The sequence below is a fragment of the Bombina bombina genome, chromosome 4 (assembly GCF_027579735.1).
Source record: "Bombina bombina isolate aBomBom1 chromosome 4, aBomBom1.pri, whole genome shotgun sequence".
In the NCBI taxonomy this organism is placed as follows: Eukaryota; Metazoa; Chordata; class Amphibia; order Anura; family Bombinatoridae; genus Bombina; species Bombina bombina.
The window spans coordinates 768,857,507-768,874,195 of NC_069502.1; the positions used below are offsets into that span (position 1 = coordinate 768,857,507).

The window sequence follows — 16,689 nt, forward strand, 5'->3', positions numbered from 1 at the left end:
TACTCCTTTCTTTATCACCCCACTGCTTGGCTATTCGTTAAACTGAATTGTGGGTGTGGTGAGGGGTGTATTTATAGGCATTTTGAGGTTTGGGAAACTTTGCCCCTCCTGGTAGGATTGTATATCCCATATGTCACTAGCTCATGGACTCTTGCCAATATGAAAGAAATGAATTTATCAGGTAAATTCTTACATAAATTATGTTTTTTTCATATGCCAGCTGCACTCTTTAAAGCTTTTCTCTTATTTTAACCCCCCCTTTATTGGATAAGCTTCACATACTGGGTGTCACCATCTTAGAGCTAAAGTACTCCTATACTCTGTGACAGAAGCGATGCTCTGTCCTGTCACAGATCAATGATATTGCCGGCTTTTTGACAGCTGTATTGTATACTTCAGGTGGGTGTGCTTTATACAAAGCCGGAGATTTACATTGGGTATAAAAATGCAGAGTTTCACCAACTGGCATCTGCAAAGGGTTACAATAAGAATAGCCCTTAAAAAGGGACACTGAACCCAAATGTTTTCTTTCATGATTCAGATAGAGCATACAATAATTTTTCTTCATTCTCTTGCTATCTTTATTTGAAAAGCAAGAATGTAAGTTTAGAAGCCGGCCCATTTTTGGTTCACAACCAGGTGTTGTGCTTGCTGATTGGTGGCTAAATGTACCCAGCAATAAGCAAGTGCTGTCCGGTTTGGTTTAAAAAAACAGCAGCAAAACTACAATTTAATGTAGTTTAGACTCCACGAAATGCTCACTCTAAAAGTGGGCTGGCTCCTAAGCTTTGATTCCTGCTTTTTCAAATAAAGACAGCAAAGAATGAAGAAAAAATTATAAGAGTAAATTAGAAAGTTGCTTAAATTTGCATGTTCTATCTGAATCATGAAAGAAAAAAAAAATTGGGTTTAGTATCCCTTTAAGGTTCTCTTCTGGTATGCCTAGATGTCACTGCTCTTTGTACATAGTAAACACAGAGTGCAACACACCTAAGTGTAGCATTAAAATGTATACATATTTAATAAAACAATCTGAAAGATACACTCACAAGTGTAACCTCAAACATGTTCCCTCTGACCTGTGTGGTTTTGGCTTTCAAACCTTAAGAGTCCAAGTCACTCAAAATCCTTTCTTCTCTTAAAGGGCCATTGCACACTAGATTTTTCTTTTCATAAATGTTTTGTAGATGATCCATTTATATAGCCCATCTGAGAGTGTTTTTGTAACAATGTAAAGTTCTGCTTATTTTTTTAATAAGATTGTGCAGATTTTCAGACTCCTAATCAAGCCCAAAGTATCAGATGTGCACGAGTGTTAAACTCTGACTGGCTCCGGTTTGTGTAATCTGTCTTTTCATATGCAGGGGAGGAGTATCTGCTTTCCTAGCCCCTTTCACTGAATGTCCCAGCCTAACCTCATCAACAGTGCTAAAACTGTGAGCTTCTAAGTAAGTTTTTAAAAGGTTTTATAATGGATTTTTAAATCAGTATCTGTGCATATTCTTCTTTATAGAAGTGTCTATTACATGCAGTTATATGAAAATTGGTGTATATTGTCCCTTTAAAGGGACAGTTCACCCAAAAAACATAATTTATGCTTACCTGATAAATTCCTTTCTTCTGTAGTGTGATCAGTCCACGGGTCATCATTACTTCTGGGATATTACTCCTCCCCAACAGGAAGTGCAAGAGGATTCACCCAGCAGAGCTGCATATAGCTCCTCCCCTCTACGTCACTCCCAGTCATTCGACCAAGGACCAACGAGAAAGGAGAAACCAAGGGTGTAGTGGTGACTGGAGTATAATTTAAAAAATATTTACCTGCCTTAAAAAACAGGGCGGGCCGTGGACTGATCACACTACAGAAGAAAGGAATTTATCAGGTAAGCATAAATTATGTTTTCTTCTGTTAAGTGTGATCAGTCCACGGGTCATCATTACTTCTGGGATACCAATACCAAAGCAAAAGTACACGGATGACGGGAGGGATAGGCAGGCTCTTTATACAGAAGGAACCACTGCCTGAAGAACCTTTCTCCCAAAAATAGCCTCCGAGGAAGCAAAAGTGTCAAATTTGTAAAATTTGGAAAAAGTATGAAGCGAAGACCAAGTTGCAGCCTTGCAAATCTGTTCAACAGAGGCCTCATTCTTGAAGGCCCAAGTGGAAGCCACAGCTCTAGTAGAATGAGCTGTAATTCTTTCAGGAGGCTGCAGTCCAGCAGTCTCATAAGTTAAACGTATTATGCTACGAAGCCAAAAGGAAAGAGAGGTAGCAGAAGCCTTTTGACCTCTCCTCTGACCAGAGTAAACGACAAACAGAGAAGACGTTTGTCGAAATTCCTTAGTTGCCTGTAAGTAAAATTTTAGGGCACGAACTACGTCCAGATTGTGCAGTAGACGTTCCTTCTTCGAAGAAGGATTTGGACACAAAGAAGGAACAACAATCTCTTGATTGATATTCCTGTTAGTGACTACCTTAGGTAAGAACCCAGGTTTAGTACGCAGAACTACCTTATCCGAATGAAAAATCAAATAAGGAGAATCACAATGTAAGGCTGATAACTCAGAGACTCTTCGAGCCGAGGAAATAGCCATTAAAAATAGAACTTTCCAAGATAACTTTATATCAATGGAATGGAGGGGTTCAAACGGAACGCCCTGTAAAACGTTAAGAACAAGGTTTAAACTCCATGGCGGAGCAACAGTTTTAAACACAGGCTTAATCCTAGCCAAAGCCTGACAAAAAGCTTGAACGTCTGGCACTTCTGACAGACGTTTGTGTAACAGAATGGACAGAGCTGAGATCTGTCCCTTTAATGAACTAGCAGATAAACCCTTTTCTAAACCTTCTTGTAGAAAAGACAATATCCTAGGAATCCTAACCTTACTCCAAGAGTAACCTTTGGATTCACACCAATATAGGTATTTACGCCATATCTTATGGTAAATCCTTCTGGTAACAGGCTTCCTAGCCTGTATTAAGGTGTCAATAACTGACTCAGAAAACCCACGTCTTGATAAAATCAAACGTTCAATTTCCAAGCAGTCAGCTTCAGAGAAGTTAGATTTTGATGTTTGAAAGGACCCTGTATCAGGAGGTCCTGTTTCAGAGGTAGAGACCAAGGTGGACAGGATGACATGTCCACCAGGTCTGCATACCAAGTCCTGCGTGGCCATGCAGGTGCTATTAGAATCACTGATGCTCTCTCCTGTTTGATTCTGGCAATCAATCGAGGAAGCAACGGGAAGGGTGGAAACACATAAGCCATCCTGAAGTCCCAAGGTGCTGTCAGGGCATCTATCAGGACTGCTCCTGGATCTGGACCCGTAACGAGGAAGCTTGGCATTCTGCCGAGACGCCATGAGATCTATCTCTGGTTTGCCCCAACGTCGAAGTATTTGGGCAAAGACCTCCGGATGAAGTTTCCACTCCCCCGGATGAAAAGTCTGACGACTTAAGAAATCCGCCTCCCAGTTCTCCACTCCCGGAATGTGGATAGCTGACAGGTGGCAAGAGTGAGACTCTGCCCAGCGAATTATCTTTGATACTTCCATCATTGCTAGGGAGCTTCTTGTCCCTCCCTGATGGTTGATGTAAGCTACCGTCGTGATGTTGTCCGACTGAAACCTGATGAACCCCCGAGTTGTCAACTGGGGCCAAGCCAGGAGGGCATTGAGAACTGCTCTCAATTCCAGAATATTTATTGGCAGGAGACTCTCCTCCTGACTCCATTGTCCCTGAGCTTTCAGAGAATTCCAGACGGCACCTAGAAGGCTGGCGTCTGTTGTTACAATTGTCCAGTCTGGTCTGCTGAATGGCATCCCCCTGGACAGATGTGGCCGAGAAAGCCACCATAGAAGAGAATTTCTGGTCTCTTGATCCAGATTCAGAGAAGGGGACAAGTCTAAGTAATCCCCATTCCACTGACTTAGCATGCACAGTTGCAGTGGTCTGAGGTGTAAGCGAGCAAAGGGTACTATGTCCATTGCCGCTACCATTAAGCCGATTACCTCCATGCATTGAGCCACTGACGGGTGTTGAATGGAATGAAGGGTGCGGCAAGCACTTTGAAGTCTTGTTAACCTGTCCTCTGTCAGGTAAATCTTCATTTCTACAGAATCTATAAGAGTCCCCAGGAAGGGAACTCTTGTGAGTGGAACGAGTGAACTTTTCTTTTCGTTCACCTTCCATCCATGTGACCTTAGAAAAGCCAGTACTAACTCTGTATGAGACTTGGCAGTTTGAAAGCTTGAAGCTTGTATCAGAATGTCGTCTAAGTACGGAGCTACCGAGATTCCCCGCGGTCTTAGTACCGCCAGAAGAGCACCCAGAACCTTTGTGAAGATTCTTGGAGCTGTAGCCAATCCGAATGGAAGAGCTACAAACTGGTAATGCCTGTCTAGAAAGGCAAACCTTAGATACCGGTAATGATCTTTGTGAATCGGTATGTGAAGGTAAGCATCCTTTAAATCCACTGTGGTCATGTACTGACCTTCTTGGATCATGGGTAAAATTGTCCGAATAGTCTCCATTTTGAACGATGGAACTCTTAGGAATTTGTTTAGGATCTTTAAATCCAGGATTGGTCTGAAAGTTCCCTCTTTTTTGGGAACCACAAACAGATTTGAGTAAAACCCTTGTCCCTGTTCCGACCGTGGAACTGGATGGATTACTCCCATTAACAAAAGTTCTTGTACGCAGCGTAGAAACGCTTCTTTCTTTGTTTGGTTTGTTGACAACCTTGACAGATGAAATCTCTCTCTTGGAGGAGAGTATTTGAAGTCCAAAAGGTATCCCTGAGATATTATCTCTAGCGCCCAGGGATCCTGGACATCTCTTGCCCAAGCCTGGGCGAAGAGAGAAAGTCTGCCCCCCACTATATCCGATCCCGGATCGGGGGCCCTCAATTCATGCTGTTTTAGGGGCAGCAGCAGGTTTCCTGGCCTGCTTGCCCTTGTTCCAGGACTGGTTAGGTCTCCAGCCTTGTCTGTAGCGAGCAACAGATCCTTCTTGTTTTGGAGCAGTGGAAGTTGATGCTGCTCCTGCTTTGAAATTCCGAAAGGAACGAAAATTAGACTGTCTAGCCTTAGGTTTGGCTCTGTCTTGAGGCAGGGCGTGGCCCTTACCTCCTGTAATGTCAGCGATAATTTCTTTCAAACCGGGCCCAAATAAGGTCTGCCCTTTGAAAGGTATATTAAGTAATTTGGACTTAGAAGTTACATCAGCTGACCAGGATTTTAGCCACAGTGCTCTGCGCGCCTGAATGGCGAATCCGGAATTCTTAGCCGTAAGTTTAGTTAAATGTACTACGGCTTCCGAAATGAATGAATTAGCTAGCTTAAGGATTCTAAGCCTGTCCGAAATGTCGTCCAGAGTAGCTGAACTAAGGTTCTCTTCCAGAGACTCAATCCAGAATGCCGCTGCAGCCGTGACCGGCGCAATGCATGCAAGGGGTTGCAATATAAAACCTTGTTGAACAAACATTTTCTTAAGGTAACCCTCTAACTTTTTATCCATTGGATCTGAAAAGGCACAGCTATCCTCTACCGGGATAGTGGTACGCTTAGCTAAAGTAGAAACTGCTCCCTCCACCTTAGGGACCGTTTGCCATAAGTCCCGTGTGGTGGTGTCTATTGGAAACATCTTTCTAAATATCGGAGGGGGTGAGAACGGCACACCGGGTCTATCCCACTCCTTAGTAATAATTTCAGTTAGTCTCTTAGGTATAGGAAAAACGTCAGTACTTGTTGGTACAGCAAAATATTTATCCAACCTACACATTTTCTCTGGTATTGCAACTGTGTTACAATCATTCAGAGCCGCTAACACCTCCCCTAGTAATACACGGAGGTTTTCCAGCTTAAATTTAAAATTTGAAATATCTGAATCCAATCTGTTTGGATCAGAACCGTCAGCCGCAGAATGAAGCTCTCCGTCCTCATGTTCTGCAAGTTGTGACGCAGTATCTGACATGGCCCTAGCATTATCAGCGCACTCTGTTCTCACCCCAGAGTGATCACGCTTGCCTCTTAGCTCTGGTAATTTAGCCAAAACCTCAGTCATAACAGTAGCCATATCTTGTAATGTTATTTGAAATGGCCGCCCAGATGTACTGGGCGCCACAATATCGCGCACCTCCTGAGCGGGAGATGTAGGTACTGTCACGTGAGGCGAGTTAGTCGGCATAACTCTCCCCTCGTTGTTTGGTGAAATTTGTTCAATTTGTACAGATTGACTTTTATTTAAAGTAGCATCAATACAGTTAGTACATAAATTTCTATTGGGCTCCACTTTGGCGTTAGTACAAATAGTACAGGTCTCATCCTCTGAATCAGACATGTTTAACACACTAGCAACTAAACTTGCAACTTGGAAATATTATACAAGTAAAATACAATGCAAAACGTACTGTGCCTAAGAAGCACTGTCAGAATTAGATCAAGCAACTGCCAAGTGGAAAAATAGTGCCCAAACATTTTATTCACCCAGTACCTCAGAAAATGAAAACGATTTTACATTCCAGCAAAAACGTTTAACATAAATTGGTAAAAAGCCTGTTGCTTGCAAATAGGCTAAAGTTTATATACACAGTGTAATTCCAGTGAAGTACCATTCCCCAGAATACTCAAATGTAAAATATACATACATGATATTATATCGGTATGGCAGGATTTTCTCATCAATTCCATTGTCAGAGAATAAAAACTGCTACATACCTCTTTGCAGATTAACCTGCCCGCTGTCCCCTGATCTGAAGTTTACCTCTCCTCAGATGGCCGAGAAACAGCAATATGATCTTAACTACTCCGGCTAAAATCATAGTAAAAACTCTGGTAGATTCTTCTTCAAATTCTACCAGAGAAGAAATAACACACTCCGGTGCTATTAAAAAATAACAAACTTTTGATTGAAGAAATAAAACAAAATAAAATCACCATAGTCCTCTCACACATCCTATCTAGTCGTTGGGTGCAAGAGAATGACTGGGAGTGACGTAGAGGGGAGGAGCTATATGCAGCTCTGCTGGGTGAATCCTCTTGCACTTCCTGTTGGGGAGGAGTAATATCCCAGAAGTAATGATGACCCGTGGACTGATCACACTTAACAGAAGAAATGTTCTTTCATTTAAATTGTTCCCTATGATTCATTTTACCTGCTGGAGTGTTTTAAATTGTTTACAAGTAGATCCTTTACTCCTATTTTGGCATTTGAAATAGCGGATTTAGCCTGTGGTAGCCCAACCTATACTTAAAGTTTCTATACTGGAGTATATTCTATTGAATAGCCTAAGTAAACACAGTCAGCAGAAGAGATTACACTCTCAGTGGGTGCAGGATAGTTAAGTAATAAAATTATAATTTTCCATGGTTCTCTCTATTTGAGGTTTGGTTTTCTAGACAAATATAAGATAAGGAAGCAAGTCTGTGTACGTAAAAGTGATAACATAATGAGATCTGATATTACCTGAAGCTCAACCCATTGTAATAGGCTGTGGTTTAAAAGCACAAAACCAGCTACTTCAGATACACAAATAAACCGAAAAATGCAATTTCTCATAAATGTTATACTCTGCAGCTGGTATAACAAGTCATTGAAAATATATTCAAATAAAAACAACAAGCCATGAAGGAACAATTCCCCCATAAGAACCACTGTGGGGACAAGTCCACTGATGTTGCCTAGCGTGTTGCAAATGCTGGCTCACAAAACACGTCAGACTCACACACAACGTGCACTAGAGTAGTTTTATTCTGATTATAGATACGTTTTTTTGAGTAACCACGGGAATCACATCGGTGGGAAAGGAAGCGCTGCCTACACCTCACTTTTAAGAACATCACTTGTAAGACTTTGTTGGGACAACATTTTGGGAAATCTGATATCCTTTTCATACAAGATATACCATAAGAGTGAATTTTATATTAAGCAGTACAAGTACACACATTTTCTGGCACTCCATTATATTAAATTATTAAAGTGCCATAAAACATGTTGAGATTTGTGCATATCCTAAAAGGGCCAATTAAGTAGAATTTTTTTGCATACATTTTTTTTATAAAAATAGCTGGAAAGTATTTTCAAAAATAAGCAAAATTAGTTACAAAGTCATGCTGTCTGGAGTAGTCTGATCCACCCCTCCTTACCAGTGTTTAGACACAGGCATTGTATTTCAACTGAGTTCACAGCTGCTTATTTGCTGCTAGGCATGCTCCAGCAGATAATGAGTGCATTCTACCAAATCAAAAGGTGGATATAGATGCAGCCATAAAAGGAACTGTGCGGGGGGAGTTAGAGCTGTACAATTGGGAAACTTGAAAGAAAGGGTTAATGGTGAGGCACTGCAGTATATATTTGCAGGTAAAGTAATTAAAGTACATATTATATTTTGTCTATATCCCAACTTGTTTTATGTCCCTTTAAGTGCTGACACTCTTGTTTAAACCGTATTTCTTTACACAAGCATGGTGACCCAACTAGAATGCACATCAGTGCATTACAATTTGAATTAAAAGCATTTTTACATTAGACTTTTTAAGTATAATACTAGTGTAATAAAAGCTCTATTGTGCACATTACCTATAGAGCATACAGCCGTATGATGTGTGCACTTTATTTTACTAACTGTTTGCTCAGAACCCAGCAGTAAATAGTATTATGTCATTTTTGGCTATCTGAAGAGGCACAGTCTTGCAAGTGCATGTGACCTATAGCTGTATGCTCCAGCAGTCACATGCACAGTAAAACAGCGCTTGTACGAGAAGTGGATTTACTGATAAAGAATTCTTCTAATCTACTCCAATGTGTATCTCAATTTTAAAAAGAGAGCCTATTGTTATTCTAATATTATTGTAATATTTAGTATATTCTTATACTTGCCTGGTCTGACACATTATACCAGTCGTAATCAAAGGAGCTGTATCGAGAGTCTTCTGACAGCGACAAGACAACTAGGTTGTAGCAGGCTCTTGAGGTGTACAGTAGTATGACTGTGACTCCTATACATATAACTTGGCACACAGATGAACCCTAAAATGTAGTATTAAAATATGTAAAGTTAGAAAAAAAAAAACAACACATTAAAAAGTTCACAAAATAATGATAGAAAAAAAACCCTGTATGCATGTAGATGTTAAAGGGACATGAAACTACTCATTTTTCTTTCATGAATTATATAGAGCTTACCATTTTAAACAACAACTTTCCAATTAAATTCTATTACTAAATTTGCCTCCACTCTCTTGGAATTGTTTGTTGAAGGAGCAGTAGTGCTCCACTGTGAGTTAGCTGAACACATCAGGTGGACCAATGACAAGAGGCATACATGTGCAGCCACCAATCAGCAGTTAGCTTCCAGTAGTGCTTTGCTGCTCCTGAGCCTACCTAGGTTTGGTTTCACGAAAGGATATGAAAAGAATGAAGCAAATTAGATAATAAAAGTAAACTGGAAATATTTACTATCTATCTGAATCAAGACATTTTAATTTTGACTTTACAGTTCCCTTTAATGGGACACTAAAGTCAAAATTAAACTTTCATAATTCACAAAGAGAATGTAATTGTAAAACACTTTTCAATTTACCTCTATTAATAAATTTGCTTTGTTATTGTGGTTTCCTTTGTTGAAGAGTAAATCTAGGTAGGCTCATACAGCTCAGAAGTGTACAGTGTCTATAGCAGTCTGTGGCAGCAGTGTTTGCAACAATGTCTGTAGCAATGTTATACACAGTTGCAAACACTTCTGTGCACATGTGTACACTCCTTAGCTCCTATGAACCTACCTAGGTTTACTCTTCAACAAAGAATAACAAGAGAACAAAGCAAGTGTGATAATAAAAGTACATTGGAAACTTTTTATATAAATTACCTGCTGTGGCCCAGTAATGAATCATGAAACCTCAGTTTTGACTTTAGTAGAAGCATTTCACATTCAGATTGAAAGTAGCAGGAAATCCCCAAAGCTTTGTTAGAAATTGAGGACATGACTCCGCAAGAATGAAAACAAACAGCAAACTTTAATAAAGGCTGTGTCAGCTAGACAGAGACAAAACTAAGGTAGGGGCTGGATGCACTGAAAAGTTCTGGTTCTCCAGTATGAAGGGTGTGCAAACAAAGAACTAGGTTTCGGTTTTGTCATTTATTTTTGTCTATTTTATGGCTCAGCAGTTTAGGGGTTAAGATTAGCCTGCTTAGCTAGACATTTTAACTTATTCCTCAGTTTTTGGTAATTTAAAATAAAAAAAAAATGAAAAGAGCACTTCAGAGCCAATGCAAAGCCTTACCACCCTACTCTGTTTCACTCCTGCAACTCTATTAAAGGGACACTCGGGTTTTATTAAATTTTCATGATTCAGATACAGCATGTAATTTTAAACAACTTTCCAATTTACTTCCATTAAAAAAAAATGTGCAGAGTGTTTTATATTTACACTTTTTGAGTCACCAGCTACTACTGAGCATGTGCAAGAACTCACAGACTATACGTATACGCATTTGTGATTGGCTGATTGCTGTCACATGGTACAAGGGGAGTGGAAATAGACATAACTTTGAAATGTGTTATAAAAGAATCTACTACTCATTTGAAATTCAGAGTAAATGCTATTGTATTGTCTTGTTATCTTGCATTTGTTGATTATGCAAATCTACTGTGTTTACTGGTCCTTTAAGGCAAAAAATCTGTAGCTACTAATCTCACAATTTCACATATGCAGGTAGAATGCATGTCTTCAATAGTACAAGTGGATAGGATTTTCATTGGCTGTACCGCCTGTCATCTTCATGGATGGGCGGCCCTATAGTACGAGGGTGAGGTCCTGTTTTCAATTCTTTTATTTTCTATAAATTTCCAGTGCGTACATTAAAACGCAGTGCTTTATTAAGTTTAGGTTTGTTATCACTTTAAGGAATAACAAATCCAAATAACATTTACTAGAAAATTAAGCCAACTAAATTAAAAAAATATATTATATAAAATTAAACCCTTTCAATAAACACCAGAATTACAAATAAATCAGATTGACTTTACTTTATTTCCAAAATACGGGACAAAATACTGTGTTACTTGTACTGCCCAAACCTGGATAGAAGCTATGCATATAAACTATAATAACTTTTTTGTGCTGACCTAGGTACTGAGAAATCTGCTGCCCCCCAAACTTATATTTGCCTCATACACGTTTCTCACAAACATACTACACAGGTAATCATTCATTCCTGCTCAACACATAAAAACCATGCAGAAGTGATCATCTCCATCTGTACGTCTGCTTCAGATCAGTTATAAACCATTTCATCTCCTTGGTAGTGGACAACATACATTACATATGTTACTTAATGTTTGAGCTACTAGTTACTTGATATAGGTACAAGCAGGGGTGTTTATATCATAAGAGTCCGCAGCCGTGGTAAACATCATGACTAGTCATGAGGACGTTTGTACCAAATGTTTGTTTTACAGTTCACAGGACAAGGGAAATGGGTTGCATCATGGAATAAAACTTGTGGACAATAACACAATGGATTGATATTGGCAAACATCCATGAACCCTGAACAAATCCTTTTTTTCTTGTAGACCATTAAGAAATAACTATCGTTATAATTATTATTATTAATAATAAAGGTTCTACACAGAAAATGTTGGTGGCATTATGAAGTAACTGGGTGGGGGCAGTGTAATTACTTTACAATATTATAACATAATATTTTCATGTTATTTATAAATACTACTTAAAATGGACAGTCTACATGAAAATATTTATTGTTTAAAAAGATAAACCCATTCCCAAGTTTTGCATAACACACACTAAAATTCATACATTTTTTATCTCAGTGATTACCTTGTATCTTAGCTTCTGCAGCCTGCCCCCTTATTTCACGGTTTTTGACAGACTTGCATTTTAGCAAATCAGTGCTGACTCATAAATAACTCCACGGGAGTAAGCACAATGTTTATCTATATGACACACATGAACTAGCGTTATCAAGCTGTGAAAAACTGTCAAAATACACTGAGATAAGAGGCGGCCTTCAAGGGCTTAGAAATTAGCATATGAGCCTACCTAGGTTTAGCTTTCAACAAAGAATACCAAGATAACTATGCAAAATTTGATGCTAAACGTAAATTGGAAAGTTGTTTAAACTTTCATAATTCAGATATGGCATGCTAGTTTAATTTTGACTAGACTGTCCCTTAAAGCTATCCAAAGCACAAATTATTTCCATAATTTAAAAATTGATTTAATGATAATTTATGCAAAAAAGATTGAAAACAAATAATAGCTAATACTAGCATAGCATTAGTTGACATTTAAATTGAGTGGTCAGTAAAATCAGCCGTGTGTTGTGCCTATTAAATACAGCCTGGGGAGAACACTGATAATAAGAATTCTATTTTGATATTAGGGTATATCTCAAACATGAAATGCATTGACTACTTGTATTTTTTTCCATTCATTTATATGCTACTAAAATAAAAACTGAAGGTCATAATTATCAACATTTGAAACACATTCCAGCAAAGTAATCAAGTAAGCAGGTTATTTCAGTATTGAGCACGCACACCAATAGTTTCCACCAAAAAACGCAATAGGCACAAAATATATATATTTTTTCATTCTAATCTGAAAACTGCAGGAGATTCATAGTTCACGAAATTAGATATATTATTTCATTATTGTGCTGCTATAATTTAAAGTGCAGGAGAGTCAGATGCCACAATATGCTAATATATACATAAGACCAACAAAGACCCCCATGTCTGATTACTTTTCATTAATCCTATTCAGTAATCTACATCTTAAAGGGACATTATACACTAGATTTTTCTTTGCATAAATGTTTTGTAGATGATCCATTTATATAGCCCATACAGTGTTTTAAATGGATAGTTTTGCTTATTTTTAAATAACATTGCTCTGATTTTCAGACTCCTAACCAAGCCCCAAAGTTTTAGGAAAATACCGATGTATACCTACTCCAGCTTGCTTTTGTTTGTGCAAAGGGTCTTTTCATATGCAAAGGAAGGGGGAGTGTCTGCTATTTTCCACTTGCAGTGGGTGTTCCAGTAACCTTTTAAACAGAGCTAAACTGGAAGCTTCTAAGTAAGTTTTAAACAGTTTTATACTGGATTTTTATATCAGTATCTATGCATATTATTCTTTATAGTAGTGTATATTACAGGAAGTTATATGAAAATTGGTGAATACTGTCCCTTTAAGGCAGATTTTTATAATGTGAGACAGTCTGTTATCAGTAATGGACTCATTAAGTTAAGAGTGGGTACTTACCTTGTTTCAAAGTCCAGTGTTCCTCTACTGGAAATAGCTAGAGGCAATTTCCACAGTTTACTGAATGCAAGATGTCATGAATTACGCAGGTATGGGTTTTGCACAGGTCACACTACCAACCAATCCAGAGCCATAACCTGCACAATTCAAACAAGTGCACATTCTAAGGGTAGTTAGAAAGCTAATAAGGGGAATGGAGAATTTAAGCTATGAGGAGAGGCTAGCTAAACTGGGTCTGTTTTCTTTAGAAAAAAGGCGCTTGAGAGGTGACATGATTACTTTATATAAATATATTCAAGGCCCATATACAGAGATGGCAGAAGCTCTGTTTATTTCAAGAAAATAGTTTGTGACAAGTGGTCACAATTTAAGGTTGGAGGAAAGGAGATTTAATAATCTGCAACAGAAACGTTTTTTCACTATAAGAGCAATAAAATTGTGGAACTTATTACCAAAGGAGGTAGTGAATGCTAATACCATAGATACATTTAAAAATTGTTTGGATACATTTCTGTCTAGAAACAGAATTCATGGATATGATTGCTTGGATTAAATAGGTCACCTTTTAGTGGGATTATTTAAATTTAACTGGAGCTTTTTGTAAGTATTTTACTGTATATTTGTATAGGTTGAACTCGATGGACTTCGGTCTTTTTTCAACCTCATCTACTGTTACTAGTTGAAAACAGTTAAAGCAAAAAGGTGCCTTTGGAGTTTTCAGAAAAAGAATACTGACCTTTATACAAGGTAAGTATGCACTTTTATCTTAAGCACACCATTGCTTGCATCATGCCGTTAATTATGTAGGGAATTTTGTATTTTTTTAAATAAAAAATAAAATAAAAAAAAGAAAGAAATTATTCTTTCATGAGGTTAGAGCCCACGAGCCATCACAACTTGGATTAAACTCCCAGTCCACTAGAAGGATGCAAAAAACGCCCAACATAACAGAGCTTTTAAGATCTCCCACTTTACCATAATCCCTCAGATTAAGGAGAAATTAGAGAAAGCAGGGTAAGAGAATGGCAAACCGGTACTGACGCCAAAAAAATATATAAAATATGCTTACCTGATAATTTCATTTCCATCGTGGGGAGGAGAGTCCACGGCTTCATTCATTACTTGTGGGAATTAAGGACCTGGCCACCAGGAAGAGGCAGACACCCCAGCCAAAGGCTTAAATACCTCCCCCACTTCCCTCATCCCCCAGTCATTCTGCCGAGGGAACAAAGAACAGTAGGAGAAATATCAGGGTATAAATGGTGCCAGAAGGATAATATTAATTTTAGGTCCGCCCACCGGACTCTCCTCCCCACGATGGAAATGAAATTATCAGGTAAGCATAATTTATATTTTCCATCTAAAGGGGAGGAGAGTCCATGGCTTCATTCATTACTTGTGGGAACAAATACCCACAGCCCTAGTTGAATGAGCTGTGATCCTCTGAGGAGGCTTAAGCCCCGCTGTCTCGTAGGCCAAGCGAATCATGCTCCTCAACCAAAAGGACAAAGAAGTTGAAGAGGCTTTCTGCCCCTTGCGCTTCCCTGAATACACCACAAAGAGAGATGTAGACTGTCTGAAATCCTTCGTAGCCTGAAGATAAAACTTCATAATTTGGGTGTGGTTCGAGCTTTGAAGTAACCTCTCCTTAGGAGAAGAAGGGTTAGGACACAAAGAAGGAACAACTATTTCCGGATTGATGTTACGGGTAGACACAACCTTGGGAAGAAATCCCAAACCAGTGCGAAGAACAGCCTTATCAGCGTGAAAAAACAGATAAGGAGGCTCATATTGCAAGGCCGCCAACTCAGATACTCTGCATGCCGATGCAATAGCCAACAAAAACAAAACCTTCCAAGAAAGTAACTTAATGTCAAGAGAGTGCATAGGTTCAAACGGAACCCTCTTCAACACCTTCAGAACCAAGTTCAAGCTCCAGGGAGGAGTGGACTGTCTAAAAACAGGCCTGATTCTAGACAGAGCCTGAACAAAAGACTGAATATCAGGAAAATAAAAAACTATACCGGGTGTATAGTGATAGAGTGCGCCACTACAAAATAAATCCCATTTGAAATGTAAGAAAACAATGAAGCTATTTGGTCTCTATACCAATAGAGAATGTGATCGTGAAACACATAAATATTCAATAATAACAATATTGCAAAAATAAAAATAGATAAGAATAATGTTGGTGGTAAAAAACAAAGCTAAAAACAAAATGAAAAATGATTGAAAAGCAAAATTTTGCTAAGACTTATAATAGTGACACTTAAAATGTGTATCTATATATAAAAAAAGGTTTTTTATGCTTATCATAAAATGCCCGAAAGATGGTTGTGAGCGATGTCGCAAGGGATAATGTGATCTCTGGTACAATGATGCTGAGTTGGTACAATAGGCTGCTGGTCTTGGAACTGCGTGATCAGTCAGTGCATCTATAGAGTGGACAAGGAAAGACAGCGCCTCATAGTGCAGATAAACTTCAAAAAGTAAGATCACAGGAAAAAACAAACAAATAGAAATATACTCACAAGAGTACTGGCGCTCTTATATAAAGAAGTGCGAATGAGCAGGCTGACCTTCAGCAGCAGTCAGTATGCTGAACTTAGGATCCTCCAATACGTCAAAAGCACAGCCGTGGGCTCTCCTCCGTAACACCCAGAGGATCTTCTGAATCAGCACTGTTTGTAATGTGCAACTTCCACTGTATATTGAAAGTTGGCAGCTATGTCCGTCAAAACCAGGCCGTTTGAAAGTTTGATGTTCCCACAAAGAACAATAGGGTATAATAGGATAAAAAGCTATAACGAAGCTTAGTATAAAAACAATGTAAAATTTAATGAATGAGCTTATAACGCGTTTCTCGGCCGCAAGCTCCTGGCCGTTTCCTCAGGTTAATTACACTTGTTAGTTCTAGACACATTTAAAAAGCGTGCCATGGGGGGCGGAGCCAACTGCAGTGCTGGCCGGACGTGTCTTGGTGTAGCTCCCGGGCCCAGGATCCTAATCCAGGGGTCTATTCATGTATTACAAATCCCTGTATTACCTAAACCTATGTAGATAGCCCCAGGAACTGTTATATTGCTCCTATTTCCTTTTTAAGGGCCCGGTGAGACTGCACGGGTCACTATAGCTGGCCTATACCGAGGTGCTATGAGAGGGAGCCGCCATATTGAGAACACTATCCTTTGGCCTTCTGAACATTTATCTAACATGGCGATTGAATCTATATTTCCCACAGTTTCCACCCCAACTCGCAACACGAGTATCACGGCCTGCTTTTTGGAGGAGCTGCGGCTCTTACTTGAACACCACCACGCTTCCTTGGCTGACAAGCTATATGCTGCGTATAGCAAAGATGGCGGCTGCCAACTTCGACAGCCCGACTGCACTGAGCCCGT

At 39.1% G+C, this 16,689-nt stretch overlaps 1 protein-coding gene across 1 annotated transcript in view; it reads right to left on the reverse strand.

Annotated features, from left to right (window-relative positions):
• Window positions 1-16,689, reverse strand: part of GPR137B (G protein-coupled receptor 137B) — a 195,499-nt gene that overhangs the window by 44,052 nt on the left and 134,758 nt on the right. The window contains exon 4 of the mRNA XM_053711100.1: window positions 8,879-9,028. Within this exon, the coding sequence (XP_053567075.1) occupies window positions 8,879-9,028 (150 nt within the window). The remainder of the gene's footprint in view (window positions 1-8,878; window positions 9,029-16,689) is intronic.